The sequence below is a fragment of the Solanum verrucosum genome, unplaced genomic scaffold (assembly GCF_900185275.1).
Source record: "Solanum verrucosum unplaced genomic scaffold, falcon-dt-bn FXZP01000255.1, whole genome shotgun sequence".
NCBI lineage: Eukaryota > Viridiplantae > Streptophyta > Magnoliopsida > Solanales > Solanaceae > Solanum > Solanum verrucosum.
Genome location: NW_026020006.1, coordinates 1548159 through 1564630, shown reverse-complemented (window position 1 = coordinate 1564630; position 16472 = coordinate 1548159). Strand labels below are relative to the sequence as shown.

The window sequence follows — 16472 nt, the reverse complement described above, 5'->3', positions numbered from 1 at the left end:
GTCCTTTAGCAACAACAATAACAACAAACTTAGTGTAATCCCACGGGTGGAGTCCGAGGAGGGTAGAGTGTATACTAGTCTTATCTTTACCTTGAGAAGCTAGAGACGTTGTTTTAGATAGACTTCAGCTGAACGAACAAAAGAAAAAGAGGCAACAATAACAAGAAGATAAGATAATGAGATTAAATAATAACAGGTAGTAATAGTAATCTGAAGATAGGGAAAAACAAGAAGAATAATGCTAATATTCTGAGAATGGGGAAGAAATATGCCCGCCTACCTGGCTTCTATCCTCATCTTCGACCTCTACACCCTCCTATCAAGGACCACGTCCTCGGTGAGCTGAGGCTATGCAATATCCCTCCTAGTTACGTCACCCCCAATAATTCTTAGGCCTACCTTTACCCATCCTCAAGTCTATAGCAGCCAACCTTTCACACCTCATAACCGGGGCATCTGCACATCTTCTCCTTACATGACCGATCCATCTCAACTTCACTTCCGCATCTTGTCCTCCACGGGGGCCACTCCCGCCTTTTTCTGAATCACTTTATTTCTAATCTCATCTCTCATGATGTGCCCACACATAGGTTGTAGAAAAAGTTAAGGAAACATTGTAATAGATAGCAATGTAATTAACAAGCAAGCGCAAATTTAGCTTTTGATGTTATGTGCAAGTACTTGTGTCTATTACAAGCACATACTTAAAAGTAAAAGAACATAATAAAGGATATTTTTCTAGGCCCTAAAAGAGATTCAATAAGATTAAAAAATAACTATTAAGTAATTTTAAGCAAAAATATTTTGAAATCAATAAAGCTTTATATAATGAACAAGTGTGTTGAACTCAATCTTTAAAAAAATTGTATTCTTAATTTTCAAAATGTGAGTTCAATTCAAATTGACAAGTATTTAAGAATAATATATTCAAGGGTATATGATTTTAAATATAAGTAGGTTTTCTCAAATAGCTAGGGTTGAAATGGACAATGATGAAATTGGGAGGGGATATTGTAACACAAGTTGTTGCTATAAAACTTATGAAAAGAACTTCACACTATTCATCTTGGTAAAGTGATAGTATTGTTCAATCTTTTAATTTGTTTGATCTTCAACGATCAATCTTGCAATTTAAATTAGTTTTAAAAAAAGGTGTAATAGTTACAATAACAACAACATACCTACTGTATTCCCACAAGGGGGGTCTGTGGACGGTAGTGTCTAACAAGGCCTTACCCCTACTGGGGAGGTAGAGAGGTTATTTCCAGTAGACTCTTGGCACATGTATCGTGTAAATACAAAACAAAACATCAAAATTACTATCAAGTGTTCGCGGATTTCTATGAGATGGTGTGTTGTCTCCTCACCGAGCTAGCTAAATAGGATAACCATTAATCATTCTTAATTTTTATACTTAGTAGATCAAACACATTTTAAGATAATATTAACGTGATTTTGTAAAAAAATATTTACTTTTTGGCAACATGGTACATGTGCTACGTGCATGCCCCGAGACTAAAAATGGGAACATAAACTAAGATATTGCAAGTCCAAAAAGCTCTCCAAAAGTTGACTGACCATTTTACCGTTAAAAGTATAATTTATCCTTCCAAAACCAATGCATTAATTTTCTTAGTTACTCTTTAGAGATAAAGATATTGAAAAGTTATATTGACTTATACACTAATATAGACCACATTCATATGCAAAAGAGTTAAGTTATTTGAAAGTATGAAATGTTTCACTAATATAAACCACATTCATATGCTGCGCTAAAAGGTCATTTGAATAGTCATTTCCTAAGGCTATATTTACCTATTAGAGTTAGAAAGATATTACGATATATAGTTGTTTTAACACCAACATCTTTTTGTTTAGCGCTAAAGGAAACTTGATATCTAACGTCTAGCCGGATTTTATTTCCTTGTTTAAAGCTCTACAAGGATTATATATAGATGAAGAATAACCGCACTACTGTACATGATCATACCTTTAAATAATTACCTAGGAGAGCTAATCTTGTAATGCAGGCTCATAACCTCTTTTATACTCCTTGATACTACTTTTAGCTACTTGCATAGTATAACTTTACCGTAAATTTACTGTCACTATAAACAAAAAAATGAATACAATAATTGTCTGTGATATGTATTACTAGATTTTGTATATCTTCATTAAAGGACAAATAATTTTCCCTTATTTGTCAATTCAAATTAGTTTCTGCATTTTCTTTTGTTTTTGGTTTTGGTTCTGTTTCATTGTTTACTTTTAAATATTTATGTCGTTTGCAGCTGTAGCACATAGGCTAACATTTCTTATATTTTGTGCTTAAAAGGTCTTGTAAAGTCGAGAACAGCCACTATCAAGTAAAAAATAGTCAGGTATGAGTCTTTCCCAACTTCTCTTTAGCTTCCTCTTTCCTATTTTTTTCCTTTAGTATGTCTTTTCTTTTTTTGTTCAAAGTTTCAGCTTCTTCATGGATCCCCTTTTTAACTTGTTTCTCAGGAAGGCTAAAAAAATTGGCAGAGGCAATGGAACCACTTTATCTGTTGGGGATATCAGAACTAATGTAATTGCCAGCTGCTTTAGCGCTACGCCTTTGGGCTCTGGCAAGTAAGAAATTGACCCTTATACTGCTTTGTGGTAAGGGATCTCACTTCCTCCAAGTTTGAATATTCTTGTAATGACGATATGGATCTATGCTTCCAGTCCTGAGAAAACTTCTTGCCGGAGCTTACCTTATCCGGAAGTACCACTTTTTTATCCAAATGCTCGTCTACAGGATTTCCATCAGCCTGAGAACTAGAAGCATCAGCACCATGACCAAATATATCAACATTGGAGTCCCAAAACAAATACGGGAATAACAATGCAACCTTATTTAACAGTCCAAAACCCAATCTTTTTATTGTGTCTAGCTTGTGCTGAGGCAACCTTGGAATGAACGTGATAGAACCACTCTTCAAAACTCCGAGAGGAACTGTGCACAATGCCATAGCTCCCTCAAATAATTGGTTCGCAGTAATCACCTTCACACTATCTCTACCATAACGAATGGCATACACAGTTTTTTCAAAAATAATAGGCACATTTTCAGCCAGGGCATGAACTAATCTTCCATTTCCAACGGGCAAGAAGCAGCGATCCCCTCCCATATCATAGGGGTCATCTTGGTCCCAAAATGCTAAGGAAAGCTGTGAAAGAAAACCTGCATTTGCATATTCCAGATTTGCCAGATGCCAATTAAACAAGCTCATCTCCTCATCATTCATCGCAACACTAAAATCCTTTCGCAAAGTCTCCAATGCCTCTCCAAGAGAAATAACCTGAGATAATTCTTGTCCGACCTTGCTTGCCTTGTCCAAAAGTTTATTATAAGCAGCCTCCACTTTTTTATCCAAATACTCGTCTACGGGCTTTCCGTCAACACAATAGAGTGGACATTGGTCTCTCACCATATGAAGTGTATACGACAACTGTCGAGCCAACAGACCAAGTGGATTCCCTAATGTACCTGTCAAAACACTCCCTCCTAAGTCAGCAACTGCTACCTTATTCCCTCCTTCCATCTTTTTCGTATACACCCTTCCACCTGCACACTTTCGTCCCTCTAAAACAATTACCTCAAATCCAAACAACATCAGTTACCTTGCAACCGCCAACCCAACAAGACCTGCCCCAATAACCATCACTCTTCCCTTACTTGGCCTAGTTGGAATCTTGTCCTTAATTGCCAACGCCACCCCAAAATTAACATACCCGTACGATAACAAGTAGTTATATGCAAAATCTAATAACCCACTACATCGTTCAGGTATTACATCAACAAACATATCCTTCGTCATCAAAATCGACACATTTTCACGCCATTTTGTAATAATGTGATTCCTAATTAAAATATAGTTACACTGTTCTATCCCGCCAACTACACTAACAACCCCAACTTCAATTTCTTCATCCTTTAACGAGTCAGACGGAAATCCAGCCGTTAACGCAACTAAAGCCTCAAAATTTGACTCTTTGTTTATACGAATAGCTTCATCCGAAACAACTTCCTTTCTCGACTTCCTACTTCTAACCACTTTAGAATTAACATTTCTATTAGCAGAATCGGAACTTTTCACTTGGGTTTTGCTAACTTTACCTGAAGAAGATGAAGAAACCAATGCAGACTGTTCTTCATTGGTATTACCGAGAAAGTCACTGGATACCTCATCTAAAGACAGTTTACTGCCTGATCTACCTCGTCTTCTATTCATGGCAGGAGATGGAAATGATTCAGGATCAAACTGGTTTTAGGAGTAGGTTTAGAATTTTAGAAGTGAATTAAAATCGGTAGTAAAATTTTTGGGTTCGAGCATTGGTGATAAGTTTGGGGTTGGTGTCACTGGCTCTACTTCTACCCCTCTGAATCCTAATGTTGGAGGAATAATATTGGCTGATGGTAGCTCTTTGCATGCTTCAAATACTTTTGAAGATAGCACGGGTACATGCGCTTCGTCTTCTGGTGCAAATCATGGTGGTTGGTAAAAGACGATATTGTGGGAGCAGAAACTTTGTATTTCTTGGCTCTTCTATGGTAATTATCTTTATGCCATTTTTCTCTTTCCTCAATTAAATCTTACAGCTTTTAAGCTTCTGTATAATATCTTTTGTATGATTGTGTTCTAATAGCCCGTCTTAAAAACCACCTAGATTTATGACAGTGTGATTACAGTTAACATAGATCTGATTATGTTGTGTCTTGCAGGTGATTGGAGTCCGTTATAGGTGTCTATCAACTCTTTTGCTTATTGTGTGCAGGCACTGTACAAAATGTATTTGAGCAGCTCTTTCGTTAGCTTAAGAGGAAAGAATTATGTACTGTACTATTGTGTGCTATTGTGCATGTATTGTCATGAGAAAGATTTCACTATTGCTAGCAGAGTAACAGGTGAAAAAGCGTCTTTTACATAAGTAAGCAATTTGAAAATTTTGATTCTCTTGATCTTTTCTCCATTGAATTGAATGTGTTGTAACATCTCATGATCTACACTACTAACTTATTAGAGATCTTTTTGTCTCAGATGTACTCGAGCAGTTGCGTTAGGCCAAGTACTTGTGCAGGTTCAGATTTTCTTGGTCTATTTCCAAGCATTTCTCAGATGATAAAAGCTTCAGTCCTCTGTTTGATTGCTTCCATATCAGGCTTGAACATTCTGCTCAACTGCTAAAGATGAGGGAGAACTTTCTGCCTCTGCATAACAACTATCTTTGCCGATATCTTCAAAGGGATCTTTATCCTCATTGTGTAAGTGAACTTGAAGTTGTACTCAGAATGATCGGTTGAACAAACATTTATGTTGCTGGGATCTTTAGTCTAGCTAAAAGCATTAAACTATCACAGAACAACAGCTTGTCAAGTTCATTCAATCTGTTCAATAGTTTTAAGGTCAAAATTCAGATAGATGAATACATCGATGTTAATTTAGTGCTATTAGTGCCCATGTTTTGTAAAATACAGTGAGATTTTTGTTAATGCTAACTGAAATCGTGCAGATATAGTATATAATTCTCACTGTATGTGTTTGTATGTGTGATCAACTGTACATGTATGTATGTGTTTTCATCGCTGAAGCTGGATTAACTGTATGTGTATGTTTGTGTTTTGAAAGCAGAAGTTGGATGTATGTGGAAACTGTACCTAAGTAGCGTCGATTCTTCAATGCCATTTCTTAATCAACTAAGTTACTATTTTTTGCCTGCAGTGAATGCTCACAAATCTATGTTGCTCAAAATGGTCATGAGATTCAGGATTGCTACCAACAAGTCACAGAAGCCTCCACTCCTGGAAGAAGGGATCGATTGATGATGTGGTAATTCCTATCGAGTCATTCCATATGTATGATCTTTTTGGGATGCGCATTAAGCATGAAACAGAATTCCAGCAGTTGTAGAACTTTGCATTCAAGCTGATAGTGGATGAGCTGTTTCCCCCTAATTATGTGTGGCATGTTCAAGATCCAAAAGGACCATGGGAAGGTGATGATGAAGTGAAAGTAGATGATCTCAATAAAGCGATATTTAATTCTAAGGTTTGTCTTGTGCTGCTAGTTGTATAACTATTAGCGCTGTGTTTTTGTAAAATGCAATGAGATTTTTGTTAATGCTAACTGAAATCGTGCAGTTACAGTATTTAATTCTATCTGTATGTGTGATCCAACTGTATTTTTATGTATGTGTTTTGAAAGCAGAAGTTGGATGTATCTGAAAACATTCAATAACTGTCAGTGTGACCAACTGTATCTAAGTAGCGTTGATTTTCCAGTGCCATTTCTTGGTCAACTAAGTTACTATTTTTTGCCTGCAGTGAATGCTCACAAATCCATATTGCTCAAAATGGTCATGAGATTCAGGATTGCAACCAACAATAGTCGCAGAAGCTTCCACTCCTGGAAGAAGGGATCGATGGATGATGTGCTTATTCCTATCGAGTCATACCATATGCATGATCCTTCTGGCACGCATATTAAGCATGAGCCAGAATTCCAGCAGATGTAGAACTTTGCATTCAAGCTGACAGTGGATGAGGTATTTCCCCCTAATTATGTGTGGCATGTTCAAGATTTAAAAGGACCCCCATTGAGGAGTGCACTGAAGAGGTTCCATGGGAAGGTGATGATGAAGTGAAAGTAGATGATCTCAATAAAGCGATATTTAATTCTAAGGTTTGTCTTGTGCCCCTAGTTGTATAACTAATTACTGCTCTCTTTCTGTTTTAACTTGTAAATAGCAATAGTAATCTTTAGATAGTTATTTCTGTTCTCACTTAAAGCAACTTTTTTTAGTTTCTCACTTCCTGTTACCTTGACGTAAGATGAGATATGGTTCATTTTTGGATCTGTACTTGAAGCTATTTAGAATTTTCATCCCTTATATAAAATACAATCTCTTCAACATTTGCAGGTTTCTTGGGCCTAACAGCATAAGTTCTCTATGCTCTCACCAACTTCCAACTGCCTACTTCCGCAAACTTCAAAGACTGACAGTATCAGATTGTGGAAAATTGATGTCTCCATCAGTGGCCAGAGATGCTTTGAATCTCCGAATACTAAAGATAGATGATTGTCAATTAATGGAAGAAGTGATCACAAAAGAGGAAGAACAAGGAGAAGGAGTCTTTCTGACAAATGATGCTATTGAACTTCCCTTTCTCAGGGAAGTGTTGATTGATGACTTCCCTGAAATGAAGACGTTTGTCCAACATGGGATATCTGTGAGTACACCGAGTCTCAAATGGGTGAACTATGATGATAAGGTGAAAGTAGATGATCTGAATAAATGGACACAACAGAGGTTCACTTCTCAGGTTTGTCAAGTATAACTAATCAACTCTAGTGCTCTCTTTCCATCTTAACTTAATAGTAATATTCAGATACTTATTTATGTTTTTCAATTGAAGCAACTTCGTTGTACAATATTTTCAATTAGAAATCTGAAGCATCACTAATCTCTGCACCCAGGAGCAAAAAGCTAGTCAAGGCACTACCGATGGTGAGGTGTTTGACTCCAGAAAATTACAAGAGGATGAGGTCATGGCAGCTTTGAAGTCTGTATGCAGGCTGGTGCTCAAATACCTCACAAGTATAAGCCTAGCCTATGATGAAGCTAGACATTGTGCTCCCTGAAAATGAATAGAGTTGCCTAGTCGCGTAAGGTTCCTTGAGTATAAGCCTATGATGAGGTTAGACATTGTGCTCCCTGACAGTGAAGAGAGTCGTGTAAGGTTCCTCAAGTATAAGCCTGTGATGAGGCTAGACATTGTTCTCCATGAAAGTGAAGAGAGTTGTCTAGTCGCGTAAGGTTCCTTTACTAGCTGTTCTACATAGCTTAACGTACACTGTGTTTGTGTTATAAAGATGTAGGGAAGTCTGTAAATGTAGCTTTCATTATATTGTTCATTGAGTGACTAACTATTGAGGCTGCAGTCTTTGTTTTGCCTCTGTAATGTGAGGATCAGGTCACCCATTTCAACTATTTGTTATTTTAGAAGTTCAATACAATCATTATATTGTTAGATTGAAGCTTTCTCTTTCCTTCTCCTTTGAACACGTATGATAATCTCTCGTTTCTACGTTTCATGTTCTAGTACAAAGATCCATCAAACATGGTACATGTAAAATCGCGTCCAAACAAAAAGAATTGTTTCAAGTTCAAAGCTACATCAAGCTTGCTTCTCAAGACAAAATTCGATCATGGGACATGGTTTCATTTACCTACACACAGACGTCTTGTAGAACATCATCAGTTTGGCTTGAGAACAGCAACGTTTCATCGTTGTTGACCTCTGGTGCAAGAGCTGTCATCTGCTGCTAACGTCGTGTCATCATTAGAACAGGTCACAGATGGCTCATCATTCTTGGATGGTTTAGATTCTATGGAATCCATCTGAGGCCATTTGAAGCTACTAGCTTTTTCTTTTGCTGACTTGAAAACATTTGAAATATAATCATCATTCCTCTCAACATCTTGTTCTGGACCTGTTTTTCGACCCCAAGTAGCAGGATTCCACGAGATAGTTCTTCCTATACGAAAACTTGAACTTGGTCTTCTTATAGATCCATTTCTCAGCTGCTTCTCAGACACAACAGCTAGAGAATGTCTGAGATTTTTCATCATTTCGTTAGCAATTGAGAATCCACACTCTTTCATTGACCTGACCATGACGATAGAATCCTCTGAATCTGCTGTGTGCAAAGTCACGTCACGAGATTTTCCCTCAATTTTGCTAGTGAGATTGATGAGGTTTGGAACTGCAGTGTGGGTATGCTGTTGAACATAGAAAAGCCCCGCTGAGGGCTCGTTTGCAATGAACTTTATCATGTCCATCAACGACTCGGTTATCTCTACAAAGCCATCCACTGTGGAAAACACATGCATTTTCTTGATCGCGAAATGTTCTTCATCACTGGTAGTGTGAGAAAACAATTAGACAGAGTTCTCAATAAACTATTCAAAAGTTCTAAAATCGAAAATCTCTTCTATATAAAACTTGCAGGTATTTGATCGAATAACTTTAACGTTACTCCTGTTGAACGACTGCAGTTCTATCAATGCCGGTAGGCAGTTCATGCAGACAAGTATAAGTTGAACTTACAATAAACAAAGCAAATTAGTTTAAAAACTCAGCCTTCTGAGGAAATTATTGACACATACACATATGACATCCATCATCTCCATGTTTGACAAACAATCGACTTAAATACAACAACAACATACCCAGTGTAATCCCACAAGAATCGAAGTAAATACATTATGTACAATCCATTGTCTGCAAGGCATTAAACATTTACCTGAACATATATCATGTCCACAGATCGCAAATTTGTAGTTGATACACAGTGTCAAATGCACAGTCTGAAAAAACAAATATGCAGCCATTAGTTGCAATTGTTATTTCTTTCAAATAGACAGCAAATAATAAATTGCAGATATCACATGACTCTGTCATCCAGGCATAGGGATCACAAAGTTATATTTGTATAAATAATTTATTCAGAATTCGGTTAACTGCGCATAAACTCAAGATTCTCAATCCATCCCAAGTGCACCTCTTAATACAAAGCCACTAAAAGGTTACTTTCAATATCCTATATGTTTGCATAATCTTTTTTCATAATACATGTAAACTTAGCGAAATGACCTACAACTTAGAAATGAATGAACAACAACGAAAGGGAAACGGGCCAAATTTGCTCATCTATCGTGCAAAAAGGATCAATTTTACTCTTCGTACAAAACTAATCATATGTTACTGAAGTGACTCATATACCCCCTTCTCCCCTCCCCTGTTAAGGCTTTCCAAGGTGGACGCCCAATCACATGTGCCACTGACATTTTCGCAAGATGGACACCACGTGGCATGCCACCTCACTACCCCACTCGCATCCCACAACACCAAAGCCTATAGATTGAAAATGTTCAAGAAAAAAAAAATTACATACGAAATCAAGAAACCTCAATTTCCCCAAAAATCCAAGATATTCAACAAAGTTCAGTGAGTAAATGTAAATATCCACCAAGAAACAAGAACCCAATTTCTCAAAATCAAATCTTTAGCCCATTATCTCTATTAATGATGCTATTAAACAAAAAAATTAACATAATCAAAACTTACCCTTTTCCCTAAACTCTTCATTATTATGAAAAAAGATGAAATCTTTTACTTACAGAGATCAAACTAGAAAAGAAAAGTATCAAATTTAGCAACCATCTTCAGATTGTGAGCTGATTTGAAGCTTTCTTCTGTATTTTGCATGATTTTAAAAAAATAAAATAGAATCAGTATTTTAGTCAGCACCTTTTTTGGGCTGATTTGCTTACTCTGTAAACATCAACTTTTTAGGAGAAAAAAGCACAAATTACCCTAAAATTTATTTCTTATTTCACTAATAGTAATATTATTGAATATTTGTATTATTCACCACAATTTTTTTTATTAACTCATTTATTATTGATGTATAAAATTGGTTATACTGCAATTGTTTGTTACAGAAAAATTGACCCCCCCTCCCCCCACCCCACCCCCCACCTCAAAAAAAGGACAGTAAACAGATAATGTTCTCAAGTATAAATAGTGTACTATTATTTGTATTAAGCAAAAATATAGATAGAGGAAAAGGATAAGTGATGGCTTTTTCTTCTTCAATCAGCTTAAGTTATGGAAAGTTCTGTTCTGGATTTCACTATAATAAGCAACCAATTTTATCAAAATATTTCAAGAATTCACATATCTCAGCCTTTTCCTCCACCCAAAATGGACACCATTTGAAGCTTAAGGTACAATATCCCAGAGCATCTTTTGATAGTGAAGGTTTGTTCTTGTTAAAATTCCACTTTTTTAATGTTAAAAATTTGATCTTTATTTAGTTCTTCATGTTTAAAAGTTCAAGATTGTGGCTTTATAAGATAAATGAATAATGGGTTTCTACTTTTTTGTTGTCTTTACTTAGAATTCTTGTACTTTTGTTCCTCAAAAATTTACCCCTTTTGTGTTTCTACTTGAGATTTTGTTTGTAATTTGGTTAAAGAATTGATCTTTATTTATTTGGTTCTTCATGTTTAAAAGTGCAAGATTGTGGCTTGTACTTTGATTATCGTATTGTTTTAATTATTGGATTGCTTTGGTAATTGACAAGACAATATGCATGGAAAGAGAGCTAAGGTTTGCTAAGATCCTCAGTCCTAGTAAACTTGAATTATCTATAAGAATCTATGTTTTTTTACTCATTCCGTTTCAATTTGTTTGTCTGATTTTGACTTGGCACCGAATTTAACAAAGTTATGAAGACTATTGAATTTTGTGGTCCTAAACTAAAGATATGTACTGAAATACCCTTCAATCTTGGTGTTCTTAATTAAACATGTCATGTGGAAAGTTAAAATTAAAGAATTGCCAAAAAGTAAGGAGGCATTCTTTTCGAAATGGAAGACAAACAGATTGAAATGGAGGGACTAACATGTTTTTATCATTCTTGATGATATTTTCTATCATTAACTTTGTAGATGAGGTTGTGAAGCCACTGTTCATTTGAACCATTTTTGCCTATTAGGCATCTGATTTGTTTTTCATGCAATTTCTACTGATCAGTTCGTTCTTCGCGATGCCCCTCTTGCAGGCCTTCCCTCTGAGATTACTGAAGATTCTAAGTTTGTTTCTATAAACGCCGAAGACCCAAAATATGGTCCACCTGTAAGTTCTGGTTAGTTATTTTACAGTAGCATCAGTCATTTTATTCCTATATTCATTTTGGTTGTTCAATGTGGGAACTACTATGAAGCGTAATGAACGATTCCTTCTGTATTTTAACCATTTTGTTATATACACATACATGGACAGAGTAGAGATGGCATATGTAATATTGTTACTTGAAATGTTAGAGAATTCAAATTTTCCGGCATTTCTGAAGGAGCTGAAATTTTCGAGATTTTGTGACTCGTAAGATGTATTAAAAGTAATTCTTGATCTGGTTAAGAAGTTACGGCAAAGGGAAGGATATCTTCTTTTAACGACTTTATACAATGTTGTATGACAGTCAATACCAGATAATGGCGGTTTTTGGATGGCCTTCAAATGTTTTCTTTTCAAGCTAAAAGATTCTTGAAAGATTAGCACACATTGGGTGTTTTTTTTCTGGTATACTTAGCTCAATCGTTTATCTTAAATGAAAGCCTCAATGACCCATTTTACAGGCTTTGTTGTTGCTGGGCTTCGAAGTAGACGAAGCAGCAAAGGTAATTTCTAGACTGATTACCTTTTACATGCTCATGTTTGGCTGTACTGAGAGTTTTGTGTGTTAAACATTACTCACCATTGGTGAATCGGTGTCTCAGATGGTACTCGGAAAGGAACAAGAATCCTCTTAATGCTATATATCTTAGTATAATGATAAGAAGGTAAAACAAATAGAGTAACCATATCTGATAGATAGCAGTAATTTTGATGTTAGTGAAACATGCTCCTTGGAATATAAAAATAAAACAATAGAGAAAAGGCATAATACATAGATAGACACCTTAACTTGGCCTCAGCTCTAGACACCTCAACTCGTCATCATTGTGTCCGTTGAACACTCCAACGTACAAAATAATCATTTAGACACCTTCAAAATTTGTGTGTCATGCTAGTGTCGGTTGTCCACGAGACACAGTGGGGACGAGTTGGGGTGTCTAGATGTGAATTTTCAAAGTTGGAGTGTTTAGTTACGAGTTATACCTTTGCATCGATAACTGATCCCTCTACGTTTATCTTGTTGCAGATACAACAGCTTTTGAAGGAGATGGATGGTGAATTCCTACAGGTAAAGTTCACTAGACTTCTCCACTACTAGCGAGTTGATGGTATTATCTGAAGGCAGAGAGCCTGTATAATTAAACTATTTGCTTTTCTGTACTAAGTTTGTCGTTCTCTCTCACACTAAACGTCATTTTCTTGAAGTTACATCTAATACAACATATGCTGCAGGTCATCTTTTGTACCGAAGACATGATTTCTCGCTCACTTTGGGAAGCAGTGAACACAAAACAGACCAATTTAGAAGCTTCAAAGGTCAGATAACAGAACTATCTCTGCGCTTCTGCACACACAAGACTGTTGGTGCACCTACATTAGATCCAACTTTTTTTCTGAGAGTCTGTTTAGTCCCCTTAGAGATTCGTATGTCAGTAGAAAATGTAGAGAAACCTTTGGTGTTAGAGAACCAAAAGTTTGTCATATTAAAACGAAACAGTACCAAATGGAACGAAATAGATATTGAGGATCATATAAGCAACTCCAACTAACATGGAATTTGTTGGTGCCCTCCCTTGTTGTTTTAATATATGCCTATCCGTGTCGTAAGCATCGCGGAATTGCTTGTCTAAACGACAAACTCATCGTAAATTACTCTAATGTGGAGGTATCATTTATGCAGATTGCTAAACAGCTTCCGCGAATTTGCTTCCTGTCTGGCCTTACTGGAGAGGAGATGATGATGTTTCTTGACGCATTTGAAGAAAGTGGTAAATAACTTTTTGATATTCTGCATTCACAGCCAAAGATCTTTATCTTTTTGTCTGTGTTCATAGCCAAAGATCGTAAAATTAACGAAAAGATTATGTCTGAACAGAGAAAACTCATTAAAAACAGAGAAATACAGGATTATCTTGAGATCTTAGTAGGAAAAACAGATCATCATAAAACTTTTATTAGTAAACACATGAGTATTAGAATGTTCTCTTTGTTCAGCAGAGACGGAGTCAAGTTTATGTGTTCGGGATTCTAGTCCGTTTAAATTATTGATTCTAAATTAATAGTTAATACATGTTCATTATATTTCTTAAGACAAATATAAGATTTGGATCAAAGCTACATCGTTCTCTTTCGTAATCTTCTTTCCATAGCAATGATAAACAAGGCATTAAACCGATTATGAACTTTTTTTCAGTTCAATGTGGCCTGTGATATCGATGATCTTCTACATGGTCATACTCGTTGACCATTGTACTTTTGAAATTATGAGTTCAGAATTCAGTATTTTTTGAAAATTTAATGTTTTTTCACATATATATCTATATCTATTTTCTGTGTCGAAAATACTGGATTCAGTTGAACACATGTGCAGGACTTGAAGACCCCGTCTTTGCTGCTCTTGTTCCAAACAGCGCGGAAAAGCCATTACAAGAATTAATCGATGAGATTATGGGTGATCATGAACTACTAGTAAGCTTAGTTCACTTCCTTTTGACAATACATACTACAATTAAACATGCATTATCTACGAAATTTTGTTGTTTAGCTACAAAATTACGTTACTCACGTCTAACTAATTCCGATTCGTTGTTATTTCTAAAAGTATATATAATATCAACAGGTTTTTCATCATGGCTGATATTTCTTTATATTTTTGCAGTCTGCCAAAAATTCAAGCTAGAGGAAAAAAAAATGTTCTACAAATTAATTGCACTGCCATTAATTTTTTTTTATAAATCTTGTTATTTCATTTTTTACACTATCAATATATATATAGTTGGTTCATCTATTATACATTGTCAATGCATAGGAGATGTTTGCGTCTATTAAAATAATATACTCACATAATTTTTGCGCAAATCTTTAAAGTAATTTTATTCAAAATAGAATGTGGAATAACACAACATATATATTGACAACAAATAATTATGAACACATTTATTATTATTTTTTGCATAAGATCGATCGAGCTCATACATTATTATTGACTATATGAATAATCTTAGCATAACCTTATTGGTTCTATATTTATTGGACACTAGGATTTGAAGATGCATATGTTAGAAATTCCTCATCTTTCTCCAACTCAAGCATTTCCTCATTGTTTCTAAGAATCCAAGCTTCAATTCCATCATTTCTTCCATTTTCCACAAGAATAATTTGTTGTTTATTCAATGAGCTAATAGGTTCAATAAAGGGAGCAATAAAAATAGGTTTTCCCCATCCAAAATCAACATCATAAAGTCCAAAATTGCACCAACTTGAGAACTTATAAGTATCTAATTGTGGCAATAAACTCCCAACTTGTGTTGTCATATCCACAATACAATCAAGTGCATCATCTCCTTGTAAAGCCTTCAAGTTTTCACTATTCATATTCTCAAACATCTCTCTCACTATTCCAAACAAATGAGGCAAATCCAATTCATCATCATCACTCATATCTATAACTTCACTAGTTGCTATAAAGACTAAATTCCCAAATGCATTAAGCAATTTTGGGTCAATTCTTGATCTCAAGTTCACAACATGTGCCACCATGATTGGACTTGAGCTAGTTCCCTTTGTTGTTCTTGTTGCTAAAATCAAGTGCTTCCAAATGAAAGTAGTCAATGCCTCGACTCGACTTGGATTAGGTACATTTTCACTAGACACTTTCATCTTAATGGCTTCAATTGCTTTGGCATTGAACACGAATCTCCTAACGAGAGACTTTTCCTCATAGAAAAATATCATTTTATTGGTTTCCAAAAACTCTTGAGGAAGATTTTGAGGTGGAAATAGTAGTGATGATGATGTGAAATCAAGAGACGCGATATCATCATTATGAAAATCACCACGTGCAATCTTAGCCCACGTGTTGAAAAATTTGCTCATGGTATCTCCATCTAATAGTCTATGAAACAAGACTCCACCAATCGCGACTCCACCACAATCAAACCTAGTTACTTGTATAGAAACTAGGGTTTCAAGAGTTTGAACATAGTTCATTTTGCTACCCATGCTTGCATGTTGTGGAAGGAAGTTAATGAGTTGTGAGAGATCAAGATCTCGAATAAACTCATCCATACAAACATTATCCTTTACACAAGCCTCCATGTAAAGAACTCCGTTATCATTACATTTCACAAAAGTAGAATCATCTTCGAGCTCGCCAGCAAGTGGATAGAATAGGGTTAGGGTTTCAGAGAGGGATTTCTTGAGACGATTATCGACAATATTGTTGTTGTTTTTGTAAAAGAAGATAGGTGTTATGCAAATTCCAAGTGCAAGTTGATCAAAAAGACATAATTTGTAATTTTTTAGGTGTGGAGGTGTTGGTGTTGATGGTTTCACTTTTTCCTTAGAGAGGATAATGATTTCCATATTGCTAATATTAGCTAGTTTCTAATTCTACCTTGTGATAAGCTTAGCTTTATTAATATATAATTAGAATAATATTATTATGAAAATGTCTACTTTCAATAAATTTATGTGTGCTAGTTTAGTACACGTTTACTTATAAATGTTTTATTGAACATTAATTATATTGTGAGCTATGTGTTGATTTTAATTTGCTACTTTTGAATTTATGTATGATAGCTATCATTAAAGAGTGGATACTATACTCACTACTAAATCTAGAAGTCATATATACATGTTTCTATAATTCATGCATGTAATATAAGTAGTACGCAATTTTTTTGGTGATATGGATTTTAAA

At 35.5% G+C, this 16472-nt stretch overlaps 3 protein-coding genes and 1 pseudogene across 3 annotated transcripts; 1 reads left to right on the top strand and 3 right to left on the bottom strand.

Annotated features, from left to right (window-relative positions):
- Positions 1–2591: 2591 nt before the first annotated feature.
- LOC125819450 (protein FLOWERING LOCUS D-like) lies at positions 2592–4259 on the bottom strand (annotated as a pseudogene).
- A 4012-nt stretch (positions 4260–8271) lies between these two features.
- LOC125819593 (uncharacterized) lies at positions 8272–8943 on the bottom strand. Its single transcript, XM_049499049.1, has one exon. The coding sequence runs from the start codon at positions 8917–8919 to the stop codon at positions 8311–8313; it is 609 nt and encodes a 202-aa protein (XP_049355006.1). The 5' UTR covers positions 8920–8943; the 3' UTR covers positions 8272–8310.
- Positions 8944–10650: 1707 nt separating this feature from the next.
- Positions 10651–14468, top strand: LOC125819591 (uncharacterized). Its single transcript, XM_049499047.1, has 8 exons — positions 10651–10852; positions 11658–11731; positions 12232–12273; positions 12798–12839; positions 13004–13087; positions 13452–13539; positions 14142–14239; positions 14430–14468. The coding sequence occupies exons 1-8, from the start codon at positions 10669–10671 to the stop codon at positions 14448–14450; spliced, it is 633 nt and encodes a 210-aa protein (XP_049355004.1). The 5' UTR covers positions 10651–10668; the 3' UTR covers positions 14451–14468.
- A 329-nt stretch (positions 14469–14797) lies between these two features.
- Positions 14798–16135, bottom strand: LOC125819449 (stemmadenine O-acetyltransferase-like). The gene has a single exon (XM_049498878.1). It carries the CDS (start codon positions 16133–16135, stop codon positions 14798–14800), a length of 1338 nt encoding a protein of 445 aa, XP_049354835.1.
- Positions 16136–16472: the final 337 nt, after the last annotated feature.

Excerpts from the sequence above, each read along its gene's own strand:
- LOC125819449 (XM_049498878.1), bottom strand. The coding sequence starts at position 16,135 with ATGGAAATCATTATCCTCTCTAAGGAAAAAGTGAAACCATCAACACCA.
- LOC125819593 (XM_049499049.1), bottom strand. The coding sequence starts at position 8,919 with ATGCATGTGTTTTCCACAGTGGATGGCTTTGTAGAGATAACCGAGTCG.
- LOC125819591 (XM_049499047.1), top strand. The coding sequence starts at position 10,669 with ATGGCTTTTTCTTCTTCAATCAGCTTAAGTTATGGAAAGTTCTGTTCT. Across the intron at positions 10,853-11,657 it reads AGCATCTTTTGATAGTGAAG|GCCTTCCCTCTGAGATTACT; the intron begins GTTTGTTCTTGT and ends CCCCTCTTGCAG. Across the intron at positions 11,732-12,231 it reads ACCCAAAATATGGTCCACCT|GCTTTGTTGTTGCTGGGCTT; the intron begins GTAAGTTCTGGT and ends CCCATTTTACAG.